A 24,929-nucleotide genomic window follows, 5' to 3' on the forward strand; every position below is an offset into this window, starting at 1 on the left:
GGGGAACCGGGGGTAAACGGAGAGGAGCGAGAGACCGGAGCACGGGAGCTGCCGCTTGGTGCCGCCGCCAACGGACGGGAGAGCCGGGAGCGGCCCCGGACACCGCCGAGGAGCCGCCGCCATGAACAGCGTGGGAGGCGCCGACGAGATCGGGTGAGGGGGGGGGGGCCTGAGGGGGTGGCGGTGGGGGGGGGGGCGATGGGGCTCGCACCCGTTCCCGTGCGCACCGGGGCCGGGGCCGCACCGGCACTTCCGCCGCCACCGGGGCCCGTCCGCCATGCTGGGCCCTGCGGCCGGGAGCGCGCCCCCCCCCCCCCCACGTGACCGGGCCGGGCTGCGGCGGCAGGTGCGCGCGCGGCCCAAGGTCACCGCGGTGCCTCCGGTACCGGGAGCACCGGGGGGGGGGGTCCTCGCCGGGCCCTGCTCCGGGGCTGCCCGAGTGCGCCCGCAGGGGCCGGGAGGGCCTCGGGGCAGGGACCGGGGCTGTGCGCTGCTCACATGGCAGGACAAAGGCAGCCGCCGGCGGCCTCCCCTCGCTCCGGGCTGCGGAGGAGACCCGGAGCTGCGCTTCCGAACTGCCCCGTCCTGTGCCGGTGGTGCGGGCACAAACCCGCTGCGTGCTGCAGAGCGGTAGCCTGGCATGCCTGGCCTTTCTGCCATGTGTTCAGTGTTATTCTGCTTCCGTGCTCTGTATTCTAAAGCCTGGTGACATTTAAGTTATGAGTCTGTAGATTTGGCACGTTAGAAGTAAAAAATAGACAAAATAATAGTGAAGATTGGTTGCTGAGCTTCCACAGGTTTTGGCTCAATATGCACATCTTAACCGGTCACCTTTGAAACTAGAGAGGACACTTCCCATCCTGTCTTCAGTGCGTAGTGAGCTGCTTATTTACTTTGCATGTTCTTCATTGGTATCGTTTTAGATACACGAGCGGTAGGATCATAGAATTATAGGATAACTGTATTGAATACAGCACGTTGCTGTGAACCACACATCCTGCACAAAGATATGTAAGGTTTGCTCTGAAAGTGTTTGGTCCTGGCCTTAATCTCTGCCCACTGCGTTATGAGAGCACTGATGAGCAAACTCGTGTGTGCTGCTGCTGTTCAGGACCCATAGGTGAGCACTGGCTGCACGTTCTCAGTGAGTTTTCACCCTGACCAGGCCCAGTTGTCACAGAGCTCATTCCTGCTTGCAGGCTACTTAGATTTTGATCCTTTTGAGTTGTAATCAGATTGGAAAGGATTGGATTTTAATCAGCAAGGATAATTTTGGGTTTTTTTTTTGTTCTCCCCCCCCCAGCAGTGCTCAAATACAAAGGTGAAACCATAGAACAAACTGCAGCTGCCTCCAGTTGTGTGAAGGAAGTTGTATTTCGAAAAAGCTATTGTGAGATGCAACTTTTATTAGGAAGTAATGAATTTAACTGCTTTTGTAGATAGAGGTTTTAAGAAGAAATACTTAGCAAGGCTGTAGACCTTGTGTGGTTTTGGATGAAAGAAAGTACTGATCTTGAGGTTCTTCTGCTGCAGGATGTAGCTGTGATGGATGTTAACTGACTTGCAGAATTGTTTTACATGGGCAAAGAGCTTGTGCTTTTGTTGAGTTTTAGGCACTTTTGCAATGCATGCTTTCTTGCAATTGGCAAGTAAAAATCAGTCGGGAAATAATTGAAGCAGGACACATGAAACTGGGTTAAAACTTCTTGTATGTTCTATAACTTCTGAAGAGTTTCCAAACTGAGCCCTGTGCTGGATGCTGCTGCTTCAAGCGTGCTGAGGCCGTTGGTGTCTTGCTGGTGCACGGTGTGCACTGTTGTATGTTAACAGTGGAGAGAGAAACCTGCTCAAGAAGCAGAGAAAAGCAGGCTGGTGCTGCCTTTCATCCCATTGGGAATGGGCTATAGCATCCTTCTGGCACTACAGTCTGTATTTGAAGGTGATGTAAGTAGGTATGAGGACAACGATGTCAGCAGCCTCAAACTGATAACATAATCCTAATAACTACCAGCCCAGAAACTGTTTGAACAAGAAGTTTTGCAGGAGGCCCTGTATCTAAGACCTTAGGAGCAGGCTGAGCTTGGGGAACCTGATGTTACTTCACGCAACTGTCCTATATAATACCACGTCTAGATTTTTGTATTAGGCAGGGATTAGTTAACTCTTGCCTTTGCTCAGCATATTCAAAGCAATCCACTGAGGAGTTGAAGAGTGGGTAGTCCTGGCTTTTGGCATTCTATGGGGTGCATATAAATAGAAGCCTTGTATTTACATACAGCTGCTGTCTTTGACCTTAGGCAACCCAGCTTGTTTTGTTTGTTTAAATGTATGTAGGGTGACTACAAATAATTCATAAAATGGAGCTGGAAGGTGTCAGTGACTGTTAACTGCAGGGAGTCCTCTGTCCCTAAAGACAGCTTGATGCTCTGTCAGAATGCACCTGGTATCTTTCAACTGATTTTGCATAGATTGAGCTTATATACCAAACTATCAAATTTAGTTAAAATAAGGGGAAGAGGGACACCAAAAAGCCTAAACAAACAAACCCCAAAACGACAGCCAATCCCAAAATGTGTTTGGTTGAGAAAATGTCCCATAGTCATGGGCTACATCAAAACTTTACTCTGGTATATAATACAGCATTACAGCAGTTATTCTTTTCATTGTTATTAGGAAGTAAAGTTGTTTCCTTATAGAACTTAACTCTTCCTAAAAATGACACAAAAAAAAGCCCAAAGATCTATGTTTGTGTCTGGGACATGGAGAAGAAATGCAGTCAAGGGGCAGTTGTGGAAGGTACTGGGAGGTTTGAGCATGGTGAGGGCTGGTGGGTGAAGCTCAGATGGGGTGGAAGAAGCTCTTTGAGCTGGTGCCGGTGGAGGGAGGTGGGGGGAGCTTTCCATCCTGGAGGAAAACTTTGGCATCCTGAAAGGTGCAAGTAGGAATCAGGCAGCTTTCAGGGAGGGTGAAATGCCCTTTTTGTGCCGTTATCAGGTGCATTACAATCTGTCTTTGGCAACACTGTGAAGACTCTGCTTTCTTTGCCTATTAGCCGTTCAGTTACTATCTGGCCTGCTTAAGATGCTTTGATCTGTGCCTAGCAGACGTTTTTTGAAGGACAAGATTTCTATCACCTCTCATGACTTGTAGGTACTGTGTAACTCTGAATGCAGTCACCCCTTGGTTTCACATGCAGTCTTGAGGTGTTGGTTTAGTCACTGTTGGCTGTTGCATAGGGGTCACAAAATGATGCCATATCACACAGAAATGAATCAAAGCAAAAAGGGACTGCTGTTTGGTCTGCAAGCCACCCTGCTACACAGGACCTTCTAGCTCTGACTGGGGGTGGATCTTTCTGCAGTTGGTTGCTCCTGAAGAAAGCAGGTGTTTGTTAGGAGAAGTTCACATTTCCCTATGTATGTAAGTGAAGGTGCTCTTGTTCCCAGCCTCAACACAGATACAGCCGTACTTGGATGTATCTGAGGGTGAGTAGCAGACAAAGCAGAATATGGTTCCTCTTTTTGAGGACTCATATGAGAAATAGAGGGCATCCTTTGAAAAAAACCAGCCCCCAAAACCAAACTATCCCAGCACTTGTCTGTGCAGACCCATAAAACTATTAACAGGAGAGATTTGGAGTTGGTGACTCTTACTAAAAAGGACCTTCTTACTGAGCTGTGAGGTGCCTTTGAACTAACCTTCAATTATGGAGTAAATTACTTTGCATGGAAGTTCTGTCACACCCTACAATTGATAAAGAGTTGCAAAGCAGGCAGTCTGGCTTCTTACTGCTCTGCTTGTACATTCACCCAAGTACTGTGGCGTGCTCTGACATGAAATTGCACCGATTTGGATGCTCTTTTCAGAAGGTGAGTAGATTTGGATTGGCCTGAAATTTGAAGCATGGAGCTTATTTTGGGTGTTGGCCATGACTTTCTCATCTGTTTGGTGATATCTCTGAATTAGATTGTAAAATGGTTTCACAACTAATTGCTGAATTAGTGCTACTCTGTTCAGTACTTGCCTCACAAGTTTGCCCTCTGTCTTAGACTTGAACTTGGTAGTTCTGCTTTTGCTTTCATTTAACAGGAAGATAATGGTAGACAAAAGTGATTTTGACTGGTCTTTCAGGGTGAGCAGGCAGTAGGACATAAAAGGGAGGGATGGAAGCCTTTTGGTTGTTTTAATAGGCAGTTTCAGGACTTTTCCAAGACAGTACCTGGAGAACACAGGGGCAGGACACCTGAGAGCTGACTTAAGCTTTTTCTGATCCAGTGGTGGAAAACACTCATATGCTTTCTGCTTTACCCAATTACACAGCCAGAGAACAAGTTTTAGCTCACAAGTTCTGGATTTTGTTTTCATCCTTTCATTTGAACTGCATGGACCCTTAGCTGTGCTAAGATAAGTTCTGTAAGTAGCTCACAGCCTATGATCCAGGAATCCAAACATCCCATTTGAATTAGGGGGTTAACCAGGTTTTATAACTGTTCTTGGACCACTTCCCAAGTTTTAGTGAAGCTTTATATGAAGTGTTCCATGCTGGAACTCGTTTCTGCCCCAGAAGAGCAGGTAAATGTACTTTGTGTGATGTTCTATGTGTTTTTTCCTTCTGGGTAATGGTTTCTCAAAGTACCACTGCCTTCCCCAGCACCTGCACCTAAGAAGTTTAGAGCAGCTGATATTTGTTGTATTCTCTTTGTGTGAAAGAATAAAATCTTCCTGTAATAAGCTTACAATCTCTGTTCACGTTTGTGGCACACAAACCAGATGCTTCAATTTTATGTGGGCCTTCATGAAACACAGGGTAGTTGTCCCAAAGAGCAGTGAGTTATAGTGAGGAACAAGGTTTGTAGTGTGTTTTGGAGGCCTCGGTACCACCAGACCTCATCAGTATAGCTGACTTTGCATTGAATAATGTGAAGCATTTGTCATGTAGCACCCTAAAACTGCCCTGTGCTTCATTTGCAGAAAACTGTTTGTGGGTGGCTTGGACTGGAGTACAACACAAGGTAGGTGATGGATGTCCTACCCTGGTTGAGCCAGGAAAACAATGTACAGAGATGTAGCTTTTTAAAGACAAGACTGTGGTAGGAAGATTTCAATGAGATTCTACTGCTCTCTTCTGTTAATAGAATTTTCTGCAGAGAGTTCAGATGGGTGTTAATCACTTTGGGGTTTTCTGTCAGTGTTTGGAACTGAAGTTTTTGTTAGCTCAGATGATGACAATATTGTATCATTGCTTTACTACAGCACTGCTTTCCTTTTGTATGAGTGGAAATCATTACATACAATTTGCTTAGAGGAAGTACAATCTAATCATTCTCAGAAGATGAGTTTGAATTTGTTTAGTGATTTGCTTATCTCTTGTCTCATAACTGCAAACACAGCCTGTTTAAAGTTAATACCTGGTTCTGTTTAACATATGCTTTTGTTTTAACAGAAACCCTTCGTAGCTACTTCTCCCAGTATGGAGAAGTTGTAGACTGTGTCATAATGAAAGACAAAACAACAAACCAGTCTAGAGGATTTGGATTTGTCAAATTCAAAGATCCCAACTGTGTGGGAACAGTACTGGCCAGTAGACCTCACACGTTAGATGGCCGAAATGTAAGTTGTTTCTGTGTTCTGGGTTTGTTTCTGCTCCACACTGCTGCAAAGATCTGGTTTAGGTTCCTGTGGCTTGTTTGCGGATAGTGTAAAAGTTACCTGGTTGCTGGGTTTAATTCTTTATTGTAAACCAGCTTTAACTCAGTAATTTGTGTCACATTGTAGAAGCAATGTATTGATGAGAGCTGTGATCTGAGGAGCTGGATTTCAGCAGTGCTGTGTTCAGCTGCCCTGAATGTAACTTTTAGAACAGTATTCTGCATGCTGAGATCTGACCAAACTGGACTTCTTCCAGATTGATCCAAAGCCATGTACACCTAGGGGGATGCAACCAGAAAGGACACGACCGAAGGAAGGATGGGTAAGGAAAGATACTTGGTGTATCCTGCCTGTTTTCCAAGCTTTGGTTTACCTTCTAGCAGTTGAATTGAGTTCACTTGGATTATATCCATGGTTTAAAATCAGGAATCACTATGCAGGCCTCGAGTATAAATTTGATTGCTGAAAAATGTCTTTCACTTAAATTTCCTTGGTAGGGCTCCAAGTACAACAAAGTGTTAATGAACATCGTGGTTTTGCATCAGACTCAGTTTGGGTGTGGTATTTTCTTAAGCTCTTAGCAGTGCTTTTAGATCAGTTATTAAGATCTTGAAACAAGTGTCTGGAAGTGCACTCGCAGGACTGATGCTCTTTTTCCAGCCTACTTCACACCCTGCAGGTTTATATGATTCATTAGAAAATGAGTAAATGGCCTCAGAACATAGTCCCTGGGTTTCTGATCTCCTGAAGAACAGAGACTGGGTTATAGCTGCAAACACTAACCAGCTTGAGCTCTGAACATGCAGTTGCTTCACTTTAGTGACTGGGAGACTTCAAGCCTGGAGATGGCTTCCACTCAACCTGCAAGTTCATGTTTCAGTATAAAATGCTAGAAGTAGCCAACTTGATTGTCCTTCTGACTGATTTCTTTTCCTCCTTGATTTAGCAGAAAGGGTCCAGGAGCGATAACAATAAATCAAATAAAATTTTTGTTGGTGGGATTCCTCATAACTGTGGCGAGACAGAGCTCAGGGAATACTTCAAGAAGTTCGGAGTGGTGAGTCATTCCGCATGATGGTGGTTCGCAGTTGGTTGCAAGATCCTTGTCCTCCCCACTGCTATTTCTCAGTTTTCATCAAGCTGTTGGATTTTGGGTTCATTTATACAAACTGCTCTAGGGACATACTGAACCATTGGTAAATGTTCATCATCTTGAAATGCATCTTGCTGTTTGCCAAAATCTATTGCTCTGACATGTACTTCCTCTGCTGCTTCTGTCTCCTCTTATTTAAGTCTACCTGGTGCTTTGTTTCATTCCTTTGCAAAAACTGAGTTGGTTTAAGATTCTTTTCTTTCTCTTTTCAATTGGTAACTTGAGGCCTAATGATTAAACTGGGGGGGAGGGAGGGAAGGGGCACAGCAAGTACTTCACTGAGTTTGTCTAAGATCCTTCTCTTTGACTACGTGTACGGGTAGGTTTGCAGCCTCCTGCCAGTGTTTTGGTAACAGCAGTTGCTTTTAAATCATCATCTGGAAACGTCTGAGTTCTGTTGTCCAGAACCTTCATTCTAGAGACAAACTACTACTCATGTTATGCACTTGGTTTTAATTCAGTTGCTAACCTCAGATTGAAATGACTTATATTCTGACCTTTTCCTATTTAATTCCGATGTATCCCAACTCTCACTGCCCCTTTAAGATGGTAAACTATTGAACTAAATTACTAAGTTCTGCTGTAAATAAGCTTTAGAAACATGAAGATTGCCTGCCTTAAATTCAAGACTCTGCTGGTGAACATGAACTTGCCATTTTCAAGTGGCATTTAATGTGTTCTCTTGATACTTCTTTTTAATCACCTTTCTCCAAGATCTCTTCTTAGTGGCAGCAAAGGATTTATTGGTTCTCTCTCAAGTGGCTCAGTCTATCAACAGTACTGTATTGAGAGTTTGATTTAAGATGGTTTGAAAAAGAAAAACCCAGGGCAATGGCTAACAACTGTTTCTTTAGTTTGAAAGGCTGCAGTAAACTCAGTCATTCAGAATGGGGGAGCATGCTCCACAGCTGTGGAGTGTAGTTTCTAAAGGCTCTTCCTCACAGACTTTTGGCTTTCCAGTTCTGACCTCTGGATGGCTTGGGAGATACAGGGTTATGTTCCACCAAATGTAGAAGGCAACAGCCATTAAGTGTAAGTGCCTTTGAAAGTAAGTAGTAGAACTTTTAACAGTAGTGTAGAAACTGGAGAGTCTGTGTAGTCTTCTTGAGAGTTCTCTTTGGAGAATTAGAGGCTCATACATGTTTTGTGGCCACAGAGTTGTTTGGGCTTTTTTCCTAAGTTAAAATGTCACTGATACTGATCGTCTGTAACTTGGGGAGGGGTGTGTGTAATGCTGTTTAAAGCATCAGTTTATACTGTTAACTCTATGCCACACTGATGTTCAAGTCAGTCAATCAGAGAAGCTGTGCAGATTCTTAAATGTGGCTGGAGTTAAAGCTGCTTTTCATGGTGAGAGTGAAAACACTTAAAAATGGACAAAGTAATCTTTTAAAGAAGCTACACTGATGAATAAAACCAGAAACCTGTGGGGGGGTTATAGGCTGTAGTGTGGCTATAGACAGTGTGAAGACCTTAATGCCAGATTAAAGTCTTAAGTGCGATGAGACCGTAAAAAGCCACAGTGAACCAGCAGCTTTCTGGAGTAGACGAACTCATGCTTTCCTTAAAACCCCATCAAGAGCAGCATCCCCTGTTTGTCTGCACTGTGCTGGGACAGCCTGGTATGGATGGCTACATCGAGCATTTAATTGTGCTTTGTGGATAGAGGGTGGGAAAGAAGCCTGTGGTAACTGTTGATAACACTCCCCTGGTAGCACAGTTAGTAGAATTTGCCTTCTCTCTTCCAGGTCACTGAAGTTGTAATGATCTATGACGCAGAGAAACAGAGGCCCCGAGGTAAAGGCTGATCTAGTTTGTCCTTGAAATTTCTTCATACTCTCCTATAGTCAGATGGCAAACTATTTCACACCATCAGAAAAGGTAGCCTTTTTTTTTGTTCCTATGTTGCCTCAGGAAAAAGAATAATTCACTGGGCAAATATCACTTCAAGTCTAACCTCTTCATCTACAGCTTAGTTGGTATCTGTGCATTTAAAGTCAGATGTTTCATGTTCATTCCTGAGGTTTTTGGGTAGTTTTTCAGTTGAATGAAATTTGGTTCTTGAGCCTCTCCTGTGGCTTAAGGTACTATTGGGGGGTGGGATATGGGGAAGTGCAGGTTTTCCTCCTTTTCCACATGAAAGGTATGTTGATGTCTGTAATTGCATGGGGGGGATACTCCAGTTCAGAGTATTTCTGAACGCCAGATTAGAACAGAATGCATCCATTATATGCTTTTTGTTTTGGTTAAATGGCTTCACTTCAAACTAAAGAAAACCACTCCTGAAACTACACCAAATAATTCTGAAATCTGTGTCTATGTTTTGATTGGGGTGTATGATCCCTGTATTCTAAGACTGCTTTTTTAAAGGGGGGGGGAGAGACAAAACCAACACCACAACCAAAAAAAACCCCAAACTTAACAAAACCAACCAACCAAAAATAACCCCAAAAAAACCCAAAAACCCCCCAACAAAATCTGAGAATTTAATAAACTTGGTAACCTTTGGTCAAAATATGAAGCAAGATTCATATCATTCACCTTCCATTGCATCTGTCATCAGTTGGACAATGAAGAGGCAATACTTTAAATCTGTGAAGCTTAGTTGCACCGACCACCTTGTAGCATGTTCTACATGCTAGAGAATAGTTTGCCATCTGAACTTGCATTTCTCTTCTGACTCATTATTAAGAAATATATTCTTCACTTCATATTTATTAAGCTGTTAAGTCTTAGTTTTATTTTTAATTTAGACATCCTTAGTGACATATTTAAGTGTTTCATAGTAAAGTATGGTAATGTTAAGTAAGTTATTTTGTTTTCTTTTCTCTCTGTGAATTGTTTGACTGTGATTAACGATATCTCTTTAGATTTCCTCTCTCTAGGTGATAATTTATCACAGAGGTACAGGCCAGTTCCACAGTCAGAGGAGGGACGGGCTTTGTCTTTTATTGGAGTGTAAACGAAGTTTCAATATATTTGTTTTTTTGTTTTCTTGCTTTGGCTATCTTAATCTTCTTTGAACAGATACCCCTTATTTACCCAGCTCATACATTCATCTATTCAAGTGCTCTAGAACATCTGGTTTTAGAGGAGGCAGTGGAGACAAAGATGCAGGCATCTGAATATAAGTTGTGGCTGGAGTTCTGCAATATTTAAGTAACTATTGTGTCATCTCAATCTTTGTCATATTTAATCCCAGCTTTGCAGCCTCTGAGCAGAAGGTACTAAAACATCACACCTCATCTGGATTAATCCTCATCTGAATGGCTTTTTTCTGCTTAAAGCTATACTAAACCAAACCAAAAGAAGGTTTTGGGTCCCGTTAGTAGGTGGTAGCTTAAAGCAGAAGTGACAGATGAGTGCAGGTTTGGAAGCCTCTCTGTCTCCATCCTGGGTGCAGCTGTACTGCCAGGTACATTCTTCCTTAATTCAGCTGATTTCTGAAACACTGTTCTTGAATCCTGTTGCTCTGGCTTTCATTTTTGTGCTTTTACATTCTTTTATGTAGTGTGGCAACTAACTGTCATCTAAAAAATGGCCTTGTTAGTCCCTGGGGGTGTGCTGGGAACAAGTCATTGTTTGTATTCAGTACTCCTGGTCATGCATCCCAGAACACATTTTCTCTTGCCTCCTCTTTCTGATCTGTGTTCTGTTGCAGAAGGTGCTGCTCAGTCTATACACTTTTCCTTTTAACATGATACCTGAGTAAGTATATATTTATAAAATCTAAAAGGCTGATTCACTGCCATTCTCTACTTGCACCACTCTGCACTTTGCCTTCTTCCATTACTTATCCTTGCACTTTGAACTGCGTTTGGTGGTAGGAAGAGGGGAAAAGCATCCGTGTTACTAATCCCTGTAGCATTCATCCACCTTCAGCTTCTCACAAGAACACTGGGAACCAGATTCTTGATTAGTGTCAGAGCTGTGGCTTTGCCCTTGAGGAGCCAGGTGTGTCTCAAGTCTTTGCTTACTCACTACTTCCGTTAGCTCTCCTGCAAGCAGTGCTTTCATGAGAACTCTCAGTCCCCAGTAGAAGCACAAGCAGCCTCATTGCATCTTAAACTGGCTTTGTTGCAGTCTCTACTCCTCAAGCTTTTGATTTCTTGGATAAACCAGCAGCTGTGAAGCAAGTTACAGGTTCTTGCTGTATTTGTTCTCTTCTTCCCCTTGGCTGCAAACCAGTGGCATTGCTCTCGTCTATAGTCCACTCAGATTCCTGCTATTAGTTTCTCTAGTCTTTAATCAAGTCCTATCCTTCCAAAAATAAAGCTACTGGATGTTAGACTTCCTCACTTTGATACTATTGAAAATTGCATTATTGGAATTTTGCTGTGTATTATACTGATTTCTTCACTGTTCTTATCTTGTGGGGTTTGACCCTTTTATATCTTTTGTTTTTCTTTACTGACTTCCTCAGTGACCCCTTATTCTCTTTTATTCTTTTTCCCTTCCTTCTCCCCTTTCATGCCCTGTCTCCATCCCACAATCGATTCCCCTCCTTCAGTCTTACTGGAATCAAGTTAAATGAGCAAACTTCCTCTGTAGATGCTATCCATCATTTTCCTTTCCCTATCTTTTGAGATAAAGGCTTCAATATTAAATGTGTGATTTAAATACAGATACTTTTCTTTTGGCTCTAATACCTTAGATTTCTGGTTAACCTCAGACAAATATATTGTGATGAAATGCTGCTCCCAATTTGGAGGCTGCTTTCATCACAGATGAACAAAACTTCGTTTATACTGCCAGTCTCTTGTGTGTGGGAAATGCTAAGTTTTTTCCTTTTTATTTTATTTTAGTGATGTCTTTTGCTCTTGTTGCTGACAGCAGAATTTGACCTGCTGGAATCTATTTTGGCCTGTATCTTTGTGTATTTTTTATATATATATATATATATAAACTTTCTCTACAATAGGCCTCTTTGGGCTTACCCAACCCAGTTGGATAAGCTCAGAGAGACACTAACTGTTATAGATACTGTATTTCTGTTTAACGCTTTAGAGCAATATATGGCTGCTGTCAGCACTAGCTGCAAAGCAAAATGCAAACCAAGGGGGAAATCTTGGGTTTCAGAAAAGCAGAAATGCATCCATGTTCCATATGCTTTTGATGCTGCACCTTGTTTTTCTTTCTAATTTTTATTGCTCTACCCTTAGCTAATCTGAAGACTGGCACAATTTATGTACTGCATGTTTCTTCCCTTTCCTGGGGTTGGTTGGTACACCAGCAGCAAGTGGTTGATGGCATGAACCAGCCTCTTGTGTTCTGTGAAATTAACCACTATTTTGCCACTCTCTCGGCAGTACCAGCAGCTACAACCTAAGTGCAGTGGTTCTCAAAGGGTGCCTTCAAAAAGAGGTTTAGTCCCGGGGCTTTGCCTCTTTCCCAGCATCTTCTGCAGGCATCAGACATTCCCCTGGGACATTTAAAGAGCTGCTGGATTTGGCTGAGCTGCCACCATCAGGGGCTATGGTCAGATGAAAGGGTAGGAGCCCCCCTTGGGGATCTGGAGCAGTTGGTAGCAGTGCTTTTTGGGTGAAAAGAGGGACTGAAAAGGGTTGCTTTTTTATTCCTTTTTCTGAGAGAAAAGCAGCAGGAAATAGAAGAAATGGGATAGATTAAAGGATGTGATGGCAAGTACCACGTTCTTTATAAGCAGCACTTCTTCAGTTGGCAGGGGGGTGTGTTTGGAACGTGTGATATCTATTACATGCTTGTTCTAAGTGTGGAAAACTTGAGAACCTCTGCTCTAGGTTGTTAGTTTCTGAAGCTTCTCATTCATCCATGGAGTGGTAAAATTTTTCATGCTTTAACAGCTACATTTCAAAACCAACTTTATTATTTTTAACAGAAAATATTCCCTAAGCAGAAGATGGGATAAGGGATGGGAGGAAGTTGCTTTGCAGCTTTGGGGAACAGGGACAGGATAGGTTTTCCTTGGGAACCTAGTCTGAATCAAAGATAGGAGCAGCGAAGTTGCTTGACTGGAATCTGCTGTCACACAAGTTTGTTCTTAATCATGTGGCACAGTTATATTTATGACTATATTCACACTTTTTTCCCCTCCTGGTAGGCGGGCTTAGGAGTAAACTCAAAGATAGTGACCAAGCTCAGTTTAAGTTGCATGTGTGAAACCAGGCTGAGGCATTAAAAACTGCCTGATTACAGGAAGTATCCATTGCAATTTTCTCAGATTGACCTTTTTTGACAATTTAACACAAGTCTGTTATCTGAAACCCCTGCTTGAACCCTTGGTCCGCCCCTAATACTGTTCATCATCCTGTTTTGTGTCACAACACCCTGCTACCTTGATTCACTCTTCGTCGTTGGCTAGGTTTTGGATTTATTACTTTCGAGGACGAACAATCAGTGGACCAGGCTGTCAACATGCATTTTCACGACATCATGGGCAAAAAAGTGTGTAGTTGTAGTTTTATTTTACCTTAAGAAAGAACCAAGTCTTGGGCAACTAGCAATTTCACTGGTGAATAAAACTTAGGCATGGATTCAGTTAGGTGGGAGAGCACCTAAGCCCGAATTCGAGGCTTTGCCCATGAAGGTGGGGGAAGATCATCCCATAGAAGAAAGAGATCTTGAGAGCCAAAGATCTTAGGTTGTGGGCTGTTGTGGTTGGGGTAAGGCCTTGTGCTTACAGACCTGGGGGGTTGCTCTGGCTGAGCGTAGCTCACATTGGAATGAGTTGATGGTGACTACCTCTGGTTTGAGCACTGCTTAGATGCAAGGAGAGAAGTTAGTTGTTTCCACCTGCTTGAAAACCAGAATCCCAATGAAATCTGAGTTGTTCAAGGCTTGGTTTAAGATACCACTCCTTCAGATGTGTATTTGATACTCAAATTTTGAGGTGGTGTGAGACAATGTACTTTATACAGTCTGAAACTTAAAAGAAAAGAGGAAGAAAAACATCATGAAGGATTGGTCTTTTACAAAAAATTGGGTCACTTACTGTGAAACTTTGATACAAACCCACGTACTCTATGTAGTATTTAACCACAATGCAGTTAAGTGACCTCTGGTTGTTTCATCTTCATACTGTGTTGTCAGGATGTTGGCTAGAGAGGAATTTTTGAGGCTTGCTTTGATGTTACTCAAGGAACATGCTTGGACCTGTGGAAAACAAAAGAAAAGCAGAGTAAATTGGTGCAGGAAACCCAGGATTTTAGAGAAAAAGATAACTCCTTAAACTAAAAGTAACCCCAGGAAATTCTGGTAAACTTAAAAGTCCTTTACAGCATATCCACAGTTTGTAAAGCCAGTGTTAAAACTGCTGACTGCAGAGGGAATAGATTTCTAGGAGACACACGACCACTGTTGCTTTCCTTAAACTATTGCACTGTGTAATTTTGCATTGTCTTTTAAAGTCTCTCTGTGTGCTGATAGTCCATAAGTATTTATGTAGCCAGCAAGGGGGTATATTCTTGCCCATCAGTGAAATTATGGCTCGTCAGTAGTTAATTATGCAGGATATAATGCTTTTTATTCCTGTGAACTTGTTTTGGGGTTAAGGGGTGGGCTGATTTCCTAGTAATGGAAGTGAAAAGAAGATGCTTGTGTAATTACTAGTGTTTTGTTCTCGTTGAGCACTCCCATTTGTGAGCAGATGCACTTACAGTGCTAGAGTCACATTGGTTTGTGTAAGAATTACCTGTATCCTTACTTGCACATTCAGATCTCCCCTTGGAATTGCCTTAAACTGATACCAACCACTTAAATGAGACGTCCTGTCGCAAAGCTGCATGATGTAGATGTAGAGAGGAACAAAGCAGAGTACCTCTGCAGGAATGGTTGTGGGAATGGATGGAGAACCCTGTGTGAGCCTTCAGAGGGTCAGCTCTTACTCTGAGGCTTTCAGCATCTGTCAGTGCTAATGCAGAGTTCCCCATTGTTTCCCAAACAATCTCAGAACCCAAAGGAAAGAATCTCTTTCCTGTCCTCTTTTTTTCCCTTTCAATGACATCAAGGACAGGACCCTGCAGTGTTACACAGGGATTTCTCAGCCAGGAGCAGCGGAGATGCCTCATTTGTGGGGGCAAACTGGACTTTAGGTAGAATTTTAACCTCGGTTCAAAGGGCATTGCACAGGGAGTTTTTCAGTCCTCGATTTGGCAGTTCCCTTCCAAATGTGCACTGAAAAATGAATGGACTGCTTCTACATAGATTAATGAACTGCAGATATTCTGCTCTCCTTCGTTGGCGGATAATGCCTGCTTTAAAAATGGTATCTTTTGGGTAATTATAAAGGTATTGCTGAAATGAATCCATATGTTGTTGAAAGGAGGAAAAAAAGGAATTAAAATTGCAAGAAGAACTTGCTTTTGTCAGCAATAACTGAGTTCCCTCGAGGCAAATGTGTTAAGACTCATTAATTTGAGTCCTTTGAAAAATTCCCTTGGATCCTCTCTGGAAGGACTGAGATTTGGTTAATGTCATGTCTAATGTCCTTGGGGCATCTGCACTGGGGTGGGGGCGGGGGGCTTTGTCCTTGCCTTGTGCCTGTTTCCTGTTTGTTCTCTGACATGAATGGGGTTTAAGACATGGCAGGAAGGATTCTGAATACTGTCTTTTCCATACGACTCTGGGTCCATTGATGATGGAGATTTATTTTCTTTGTACTCTGGCACCCATTAAAATTAATCATAAAATAAAGCCTTGAATTCAGCATGCAGGAATGCTGAGAGTGTTTCATTACATCAGAAACTGGGATTTTTAGGGGGTTTTTTTGAGAGAGGTTTATATTGAGTATGCAGCTTATTTTAAGTAGGTCAAATGCACTTATTCCATGGCTTGGAACACTAGGACACTTTCTCTTTGACTAAAATAAGTTAAGCATTGTGGCTTACTCATTTGAGAAACAGGAGGGCTTTTGTCACTGACTTAACACAGTATGAAGATTTGCTTCTTATTGACTCAACTGTCCATTTTTATTACTTGCATGTTTGTTTACTTTTTTGTTAGATGTAATGTAAGATTCTCTTATCACATCCATTCCCTCTGACATTGTTTGAGTTAATTGAGATTCTTTAAGCGTTAGCCTGGGGAAGGTAAGTCTTTATCTTCCATTAGACATTTAAATAAAATCTTTAAGTTTTTTAAAACAAAACAAACCAAAACCACAACAAAAAAAAAAAAAAAAAAAGAAAAAAAAGGAGAAAACCACCAAAAAAAAAACAAACCCAAACCAACCAATCAAATGTGTGTTTCTCAGGTATGAGCAGAGCTGAAATTGCAGTTAGGTGGGGTGGGCTTAAACTGTAACTTCCAAATGAACCCCAAACATGTTGGAAAGATTAAAGCATTAGTACCCTTTTTCAGAGCGTCCTCTTTACTCAAAGTTGGTTTGTTTTCTTTTGGCTGAAAATGTCATCTTTGTAACTCCTGCCTCAAGTGCTAAATTAGTCCATAAATAATGTAAAAGATCATGCTTTTTTTAAGTGAAGAGCCATTGTAAGAGGGTACTGCTGTTTTAAGATTAAAGCAAATGAATACTGTGCTATGATGAAACAGAAGTGATCTGTAGGATGTGTTTTTCTCAAGACCTCAATAGTAGAACCTGTAATGTCTTACCATCATATATATTGTACCTGAGAAACATTTTAAATTACTGGCCTTAAGTTTAATAATTAAGTATTTAGACATAAGTCATAAGATGCTAAGTGTAGTCTTAAGTGTAACTAAGGGTGTGTGTGAAGGGAAGGGGGGTATACATTAACCTGTGCCATCTCTCCTAAGTGGTGACTCTGTTTGTTTAGGTGGAGGTGAAACGTGCAGAACCTCGTGATAGCAAAAGCCAAACTCCAGGTCCCCCCGGCACCAGTCAGTGGGGAAGCAGGATCATGCCAAGTGCTGCCAATGGCTGGGCTGGGCAGCCTCCTCCAACCTGGCAACAGGGTTATGGCCCTCAAGGTACTGCTTTAATCAGTATCACTGTTGCAAGAGTCTTTCCTTTACAGCTTACTGACAGTTTGGGTTTCTGGCAAATGATGGTATTCCCATGCTTTTCAATGCAGTGGCTCTGCTGGCTTCCTTTGAGCACAACTAAAATTCCCCACATCAGTCCTTCCCAAGCCTGCTGAGCTTGTTCCTTCACTCCTTTTCCCAAACCACTTGGTTTTGTAGGGCAGAAGCCAGTGGGTAGTGTCATGCCTAGCATGTGTCTTAGGCAGTGCTTCACCTCTGCTGTTCGGTTCTGCCTCTCCCCAGGTGGAATGGGCATGGTTTTGGGTAATGTGGAGAAGGTATTGAGAAAGCTCAGCAGCTCACCTTGTGACTCCAGCTCAGGGCCTGCTTCAGACCCCTACAAAAATCCTATTGAAAATCCAAGTTTTCAAGGTTGAGGCAGTTTCAAAGGAAATAAGTAAAATTTAAAAGGGAAAAGAGAAAAAAACAGATGGTCTTTTGGATTTTATTCCTTGATGTATCTTAGAGCAATAACAAGCAGCCATGGGGCTGGCAGTGGTGCAGGGGAGCGCTTACTGCCTAGAATCTTTGTGACTTAGCTTGAACCCTTCAGAGCTAAAAAGAGCAGCCATGTAGTTTGGGCTTGATGGCTTTAAACCCCCCCCCCCCCCCCCCCGATTTTGAAGACAGGATAAATATGCTGAGTTCATCCAAAGACACTTTTGATAACTTATGGAGAATTCCAGTGGTGTAATTGAGTTGCATTTGACAGAACAGAATTTGCTTGCTCTGATATATGAGAAACTTTCACTTGGGGGGGCTAAAGGGAGTGTCACTGCTTCATCTATTGCTAGAATAGATGGTACCTCAGTGGAGGGTTTGCTTGTTTCCCCATGGTGCTTATTAACTTGAAAGCTGCAGCTGAGGCTTTGACATTCACGCAGATGTGCTAATCTGCAACTGTGCAAATTGAGAAGCTAGATTATTTTCAATGCAGTCATTGTAGAGAAGATGATACCTGATTTACTGGCAAGATTACTGTGAAACAAATGCATTATCTTTCAGTCTTAGTGTGGGGACAAATGCAGAAGGTGATGTTTTTATGGTTACCTTCAGAAATAACTAGAATAAACCTGGAAATGTGCTAAAACCACTTCGGATGAGTAGTCTGCTGTGATCCTCAGTGGTATTGTTCTTTATACCAGTACAGTTACCTGCACTTGGTATGCTTGCAGCTCTTGAGTGCTTCATCTGATTGGAGTTTGGGGATTCCTGTCTCCTCTGTGCATTATCTGCTGAATGATTCACAGCCTTTTCAGAATTGCATATGCAGAAATAGTCCTGGTCTATTTCTCAGACCATAAAAATAGAACTGTAAGGGACTCTCGAGGATCCCCCCCAGTCTATTCCAGGGCCCTGAGCAAGATCAGCTTTCTTTTAAATCATTCCTCTTTCATAGTACACAGCTTCAGTGTACACTGTTTTTGTTCTGTTTTAGGGATGTGGGTGCCAGCTGGACAGGCAATTGGTAAGTACATTACATGGGACCAATTGTAAAGAAGAGATTTTACTGAGTGAAGGTGCAGTTTCTTTAAAAACTTGCAGTAATTTGTGGATTTCTGTAGTATTTAACTTACGTTTAAAAGCTTGATTGGATTTGTCCTGAAAGAACGAAGAAGATAATTTGTTCTTAAAAAATGAGTAATGGGAGCTGGCATACATCCTGCTCTTACCAGCCACACTAATCCGTTATAAAGGAATTACATTCTAAACAGCAAATATTTACAGTAGGGATACTTGGAGGACAAATATTTCCCAAAATAAGAATTCATAGAAGGGCTGAGACCATGTCTGAAATCTGTCAAACAGCTTTACCCCATCTAGAGAATGCTGACTTAAGCAGCAGCTCTGCATTATGAAGCTGCTTTAGTTCTTGGTTTCTCTTCATTTTCTAGGTGGGTATGGACCACCTCCTCCAGGAAGAGGAGCTCCTCCACCACCACCACCATTTACCTCATACATAGTCTCAACACCTCCTGGAGGATTCCCACCTCCACAAGGATTTCCACAGGGCTATGGCACCCCTCCACCATTTAGTAAGTGACCTACAGGAGTTGCCCATCTTCCTCTGGACTTTGATTTTTCACCCTATATTTCATTAATCCTCACAGGTTTTGCCCATATCGTGTGTTTCTGAGCTGTAATTAAATACTGAATATTTTGTCAGTGAGTTGGGTTACTTTTTTACTAGGGTGCAGTGATCATTTATATTCTCAAGCTTAAAACTGTGTTGCTAAATGAATTTAGATTGATTCTGTACTTCTATTACAACATCCAAGAGAGAAGTTAGAAATTACTGCATGGTGACCTGGGATAGACACAAGCTGAATGTTTTGGAGGAGCTTAGGGAATTAAGGTCACAAGTGGCACTGGGAATACAAATAGGATTTTAGCACCTACCCCCCAGACCACCTCTTGAAAAGTGTATTCACAAACCCGGCTTAAAAATAAGGTGGTGGAAAATAGCACCCAGTTATCCAGAGTTACTTGTTCTGCTATAAACCATTTGCTTGGGATAGCTTGGGTTTCCTCCTGTGATCTGGAATAATATGCCTTCCTCCTCGTGTTTCTTATGTGTGTGTGTGAGTGTGCAGACTTTGGGCCCTAGTTCTCCTTGATTGCTTTCTCTTGCTCATTGCTGCTGAGGCCACAGTCTTCCTTTGGGGTGAGGTTTTTCATGTCAGAAGGTGGATCATTGGGTCTTTTGGCCACAGTGTTTGCCAGAGTGTAGGAGTGCATTGCGTATGGCCCATAGTGGGTAACAGACACTGGTTTTAAGGCTTGTGTTTGTAAAAAAGAATGGATCATACAGTAAAGGCAGCCAAGAAGTCTGGGTGCTGTTCACCTGTGTCTTTTCACATGCATTGTGTTTCCTTGCCTTTCAGGTTTTGGTTATGGTGCTCCGCCTCCTCCACCTGACCAGTTTGCCCCACCTGGAGTACCCCCTCCACCTGCCACTCCAGGAGCAGCACCACTAGCTTTTCCACCACCACCACCACCATCTCAGGCAACTCAGGACATGAGCAAACCCCCAACTGCTCCACCAGAATTCCCTTATAGTCAGTTTGGTAAGTAACTGCATGTAAAATAAATGCAGCTTCATCTTCCTCCCCTTCCTGCTTTTTGGGGTTTTTGTTTACTACTTGTACAGAAAACCAGTGTTCAGAAACAGTTTGCTACCAGACACTTCAGGACACAAATGCCAGCCACCAGCTCTCAAGAGATCCTGAAATCATGCAGTATTCTAGCCAGAGGGTGTTTTCTTAATCCACTCTAAAACACTGCTTGTATGCTGTGAAATAGTCTTCAGAGACTAGTGCACTGCTAGGCTAAGTTACTGATTCGCACTCTCCCTGAATCTGTAGTGAAAACTTTTTGTCTCCAAAAGCATTCCATAGCTTGCAGTCAGTGTTTTTTGTGTAACTGACTTTGGTCAGATTGGAGAATAGTCTTCAAGAGTAAGAACAGCAAGAGGCAAACAGTGCCAGGGTACCAGAATCCAAGCTGCAGGCCTTTTTACTTCTTCCCCCATTCCTTTCCTGTCTAGCTCAAGTTATAGTTCAGTCAGAAGTGTGTAAAGCTTCACTGTTCTACGTGGAGAACTGTTTCAGAGACACTGGTGTAACAGTGGTACTACCAAAACCGAACTAAAATTACTAGACAAACACTTGTGCTCCTTAGTACAATATCTGCTCCTCCCTGTGGATGCTGAGAGGGAGTTCTTGCCTTCTTTTAGCCCTGATTTTGAGGAGTGTTCTCCAAAGAGCTATTTGTGCCATAGTGCTTTTTAATACTGTTTTTGAAGGGGTTGTAATTTGTCATTTTTTACTTCAGGTGACCTTTTTGCATGCAATAGGTCATGCATTAAGACTGTTCTCTCCTTGAACATGTTCTCCATGGGTGTTAGTTTGCCTCCTTCCTTTGAAGTGCCTGCAGAAACTGTTAGGAAATGAACACTTCAGAGAGTTGTTTAAAAGTATGCTATTCAAAGTTCCAAAAATGTGGAACAGACTGAAGGAAGATGAGCCTCTCATGTGTTTGTAAAGCAAGCAATATGATCCTGTCCATGAACTTGAAATGGTTTTCAATTTGTTTGTTACACACATGGTTGCTTTCATAGGCAGCTTTGCCCTTGTGACTTGAGGAAGTTTTTCTTGCCTTGCCAGAACTTGTCTCTTTGCAGACTCTCTTTTGAAGGGGGGTGCACCCTTCTAAATGAAGTATAAATCCATGCACAGAATTGGGAGTGGGGAGCCAGTATTTGTGATGTATTAGGTTAGGGAGAATCTGGTTTACAGCCTGGTGAAAAACTGGGAGGGGGAATTGTGCTGTTTGGTGTATATAGTACCACTTGCCTCTTGTGTGTTTTAGGAAGCCTCTGTGCCAGGGAAATACTTGAGGTGCTCTTTAGCCTCCTAAGAGGGCTGGATATGGAGGGAGGAGGGAGGAAGAGGTGTGTAGTACTTCATTCTGAGGAGGAGGGCTGAGAATGTTAGGTGCTTAAACCACAACTGCAGTTCAGTCTTTTTACCTCGAGTGCTTTCCTAGGCTGAAAGCTGTGCTGAGTACAAGGGATAGATGTATTTAATACACTGCAGTACCCACAGAGTCATCCACCTGTTCATAAAGCTATGTATAAAACCTGTTGACCTTTTTAAAGAGCTTCAGCACTTGCTGTGATTGCAGATTTGTTAGCAGCATTGGCAGGGTAGTTGATCTGCATGTATGTACATAAATGCATAGAGCTTATGGGCTTTAAAGGGGCACTGAGCTATCTAATCATTATGGCATTTTAAGTTTTGTCCTGGCTTGACAGCATCTTAAATGCTGCTATGTTTACAGCTAGGATGAATGTAAGCACTAGTACATGAAACACTAACATGGGGGTGTCTCCCTCACCCTGAACAATTATCTCTGTACAGGGCTCTCTTGGGGTTCGTCACCCTGGTCTCCTCATTTCTTACTAGGGCTGGGTACCTATTCTCAAGACCCTTCAGGCTACGCGCCAATACTTTGTTTACACTCTTATGGTCAGGCTGAGCAGTGAGGAGCATAGGTAGGTGGTGCCTATTTACAACCAATGCTCTTGATGTATCTGCCTTTGGGAAATTAACTTGTGTTTCTTACAGGGTCCCTTTTGGGGGGGGGGGCGGGGAGGGAATGAAGTGGCTCAAACATTTACTCCTGGGAGTACGGACAACACAGTCCTTGCTGTTCATGAGCTGGCTGAAGTGAAAGCTCCTGACTGAAGCATGACTGAGGCTGCTGTTGACTCCCCAGGCTGCGGCATTGGAGAGGCTTTATGCTGTGTAATGGAACTGAGCTTGGGTTCTTGAGCAAAACCAAGCTCAAGAGGTGAGCACAGCTTACTTGAAGAGCAGAGGTGCTGGTGCAAGCTGAGATTCCTGGTGCAGCAGGGGGAAGATGAGATGTACTGAAATGTCTGGCTGTTCAGGTTTATGCTGGAGGTTTTCTTTGTGATAAACCTTGAGAACTGAGGTTTCCAACACTTAATGCTGTAACACTGCAGTGTACAGTGAGAACAACTTGATTGCTTGTTTTTTCCTCTTCCTACCCTGAGCCTCACCCTTTTGCAAACCATTAAACTGTATTTTTGGTTGCCTGCTTATCTCTGTCTGAAAAAATGACTGGATTAGCATTTTGAGCTAATAGGGGCTTGCGATAGATGTGCTTTTAATGCTCGTTAGTGGCAGTAAGTCCTGAGAGACAGGCAGAGCTTGAAATTGAAATAGTGAAGACATGCGAAGAGATTTGGGTTTGGATTAAGAGAATTAAACCTGCTTTTAAGCCTTCATAGAGAAAAACAGAACTGCAGAAATGTAGTTAGTGATTAGGATTCTTAATGTCATCTTCCATAGCAGAGGCTTGCACTGATGCCACTGTTATGATTAAGAGTCAGATTTAATTACGGGAACACTTATTAAATTTCTTAGTGTTCCTAATTTACATCAAGTTGTCTTCCTTATTGGCAGCAAGAACTGCAGCAAGTCTTTTGTCTTCACCTGTTCTCTCTGTCCCCAAATTCTGCTTACTCTGGTCCAGACTGAGGAAGAACAAGATAAACATTAACTTGTGGCATACATTAACCTGAACTTTAGTTGAGATGCAGAACCTGTTCAGCCTTAAAACTAACTGAACTCAGATGCAGTTGGGGGATGTGGGAGAAGGGAGAAGGTAGCGAGTGGGTTAGTGACTGCTGCTTCTCTTAGCTGGGTTGGGAGTATTTGCTACCATCTGCAGTAGCTGTAAGGTGTCAGGTTTTGAAATGGAGCTTTGTTTTTTGAATGTGCAGCACACACCCTCCAGCCCACCCATACACTGGGGTTTGAGGGAAGGATCTTAGTTATTCCTGCAGGCAGCTGTTGACCAAGGGCTCCATTGTAAGGTGTATAATGGGGGCAGTAGTTGCAACCTTCTGGATCCCACTTTTCCAACTTTGATACCTCAATTCAGTTCACATTTTCTGACTTTAGTATTTCTTGAATGAGAGGGTGGCTAGTTAATAAAAATAAATACTCATGCAGCAGGACTCTGGGTTTGAAAGGGACTTTAAGATTGTCTTCTCCAGTGTGTCTCTTCAGCAACAAAGCTTACTGCCTGTCCAGGGAGGGTGGTGGAGCTGCATGTACAAAGCCAGAATCTAACTGAGGTGCTGCAGGTACAATAGGTTTCAGGAAGAGCTTCTTGCTGTACCTTCATCTGTGCTGAACCTGACAGTACTAGTTTTTAGGCAATTAAAAACCCAACCCAAACCAAAATACAAGTATTGAGAATGAGCTGACAGCAAACTTGCAAGCCGCTTCAAGCTTTTGAACAGCCAAAACACGATACCTGAGCTGCCAGCCTGGGCAGGATTACCTCAGACGTGAAAGCGACCATTGCTGCATACCTGTTCAGTTCTGCTTTTTGCCTGTTTCTTCTCTATAGAAGAGAAATAATTGCAAGAACTGAAAGCAGCTGCTTACTGTAATGTTAGAGGTGTGTGGGGATGGGGTGGGATCAGGTCCTGGATTTGTGCCTCTGCTGTTGTGTGTGTGTGTATGGATGAGGCTGGAAGCTGACTCTGCTGCCTCTTTCCCTTCTCTCCCCAGGGTATGGACAAGACTTGAGTGGTTTTGGACAAGGCTTCTCTGATCCCAGCCAGCAGCCCCCTCCCTACGGAGGCCCCTCAGTTCAACCATCAAGTGGCCCACCTGCAGGAGGAAGTGGCTTTGGACGAGGACAGAACCATAACGTGCAAGGATTTCACCCCTACAGGCGCTAGCATGGGCTGGCAATCAGGGAATTCTGTCCGCACTGGGATGTCTGGTACCAGCTGAACCTGGCAATCCCAGACTTGTGAACTTGTGACAATCACATACTTGATGGAAGAAAAACCTAACGACATATTTTTTTGGGGGGTGGGGGAAGGTGGCTTCTGAAGGCAAAGCTGTGGGTGTTTGGACTGCAGTTTTCAACCATTTTCCTTTCTCTAACCCATCAGCACAAATAAAGAAAACGTCACTGGTTCAAACTACAGGGTTTTAAAAATGTCTTCAGCTTTAATTCAAAACTTCAGGTTTCTTTTTGTTTCTTTTTTATTTCTTTTTATTTCTTTTTTTTTGAGATTATTTTTCCTGAGCCTTTGTTTTACCATATATTGTAAACTTTTATGTTTAAGAGAAAAAAAATATATGCATTTACAGATTGTGAAATTTTTAAGAGAAATTTTCTACTATGTATGCTGGCTTATTTTTTAATTTAAAACAGGGTTTCCGTTAGCACTGTTGGAAGTGAGGGTTAAGCTGCAACCCCCTTACTCCTAACACGAGCAGTGGGGCGGATGGTTCCGAAACTCTGGGAGTTCAAAGAAATCTACTGAGTGTATTTTGCTGTTGTTACCTGATGGTGTGGAGCTGGTAACAAGGCAGGTGCAGACTTGCTGACGCACAGAGTCACTTAGGAAGCACAGTGTTAGATCTGCGCTTCAAACGCTTTCCAATCCTCTGTGGATTTCATTAGGGGTTAACGGAGGCCTTGTTAAGATGTAGATTTCCCTCAGGCAAAAGGTTTAGGTGCATTTTGCACTAACCAGTGATTACCCCTGGTTTGAATAAAGAGAAGTACATTTGGATTAGAAACACAA

At 42.8% G+C, this 24,929-nt stretch overlaps 1 protein-coding gene across 3 annotated transcripts; it reads left to right on the plus strand.

Moving 5' to 3' along the window:
- Positions 1-12: 12 nt before the first annotated feature.
- Positions 13-24,929, plus strand: DAZAP1 (DAZ associated protein 1). 3 transcript variants are annotated; one of them, XM_034070898.1, is made up of 12 exons: positions 13-153; positions 4,972-5,012; positions 5,444-5,610; positions 5,906-5,971; positions 6,596-6,706; positions 8,551-8,599; positions 13,143-13,225; positions 16,576-16,729; positions 18,222-18,251; positions 18,679-18,819; positions 19,669-19,851; positions 23,896-24,929. In XM_034070898.1, exons 1-12 carry the CDS (start codon positions 122-124, stop codon positions 24,066-24,068), a joined length of 1,230 nt encoding a protein of 409 aa, XP_033926789.1. In that variant the 5' UTR covers positions 13-121; the 3' UTR covers positions 24,069-24,929. The 3 variants fall into 3 exon arrangements, with proteins under 3 accessions (XP_033926789.1, XP_033926790.1, XP_033926791.1); XM_034070899.1 differs by having other exon boundaries at positions 6,599-6,706; XM_034070900.1 differs by lacking the exon at positions 13,143-13,225 and having other exon boundaries at positions 60-153.

Source organism: Melopsittacus undulatus, chromosome 19 (genome assembly GCF_012275295.1).
Source record: "Melopsittacus undulatus isolate bMelUnd1 chromosome 19, bMelUnd1.mat.Z, whole genome shotgun sequence".
NCBI classification, from domain to species: Eukaryota; Metazoa; Chordata; class Aves; order Psittaciformes; family Psittaculidae; genus Melopsittacus; species Melopsittacus undulatus.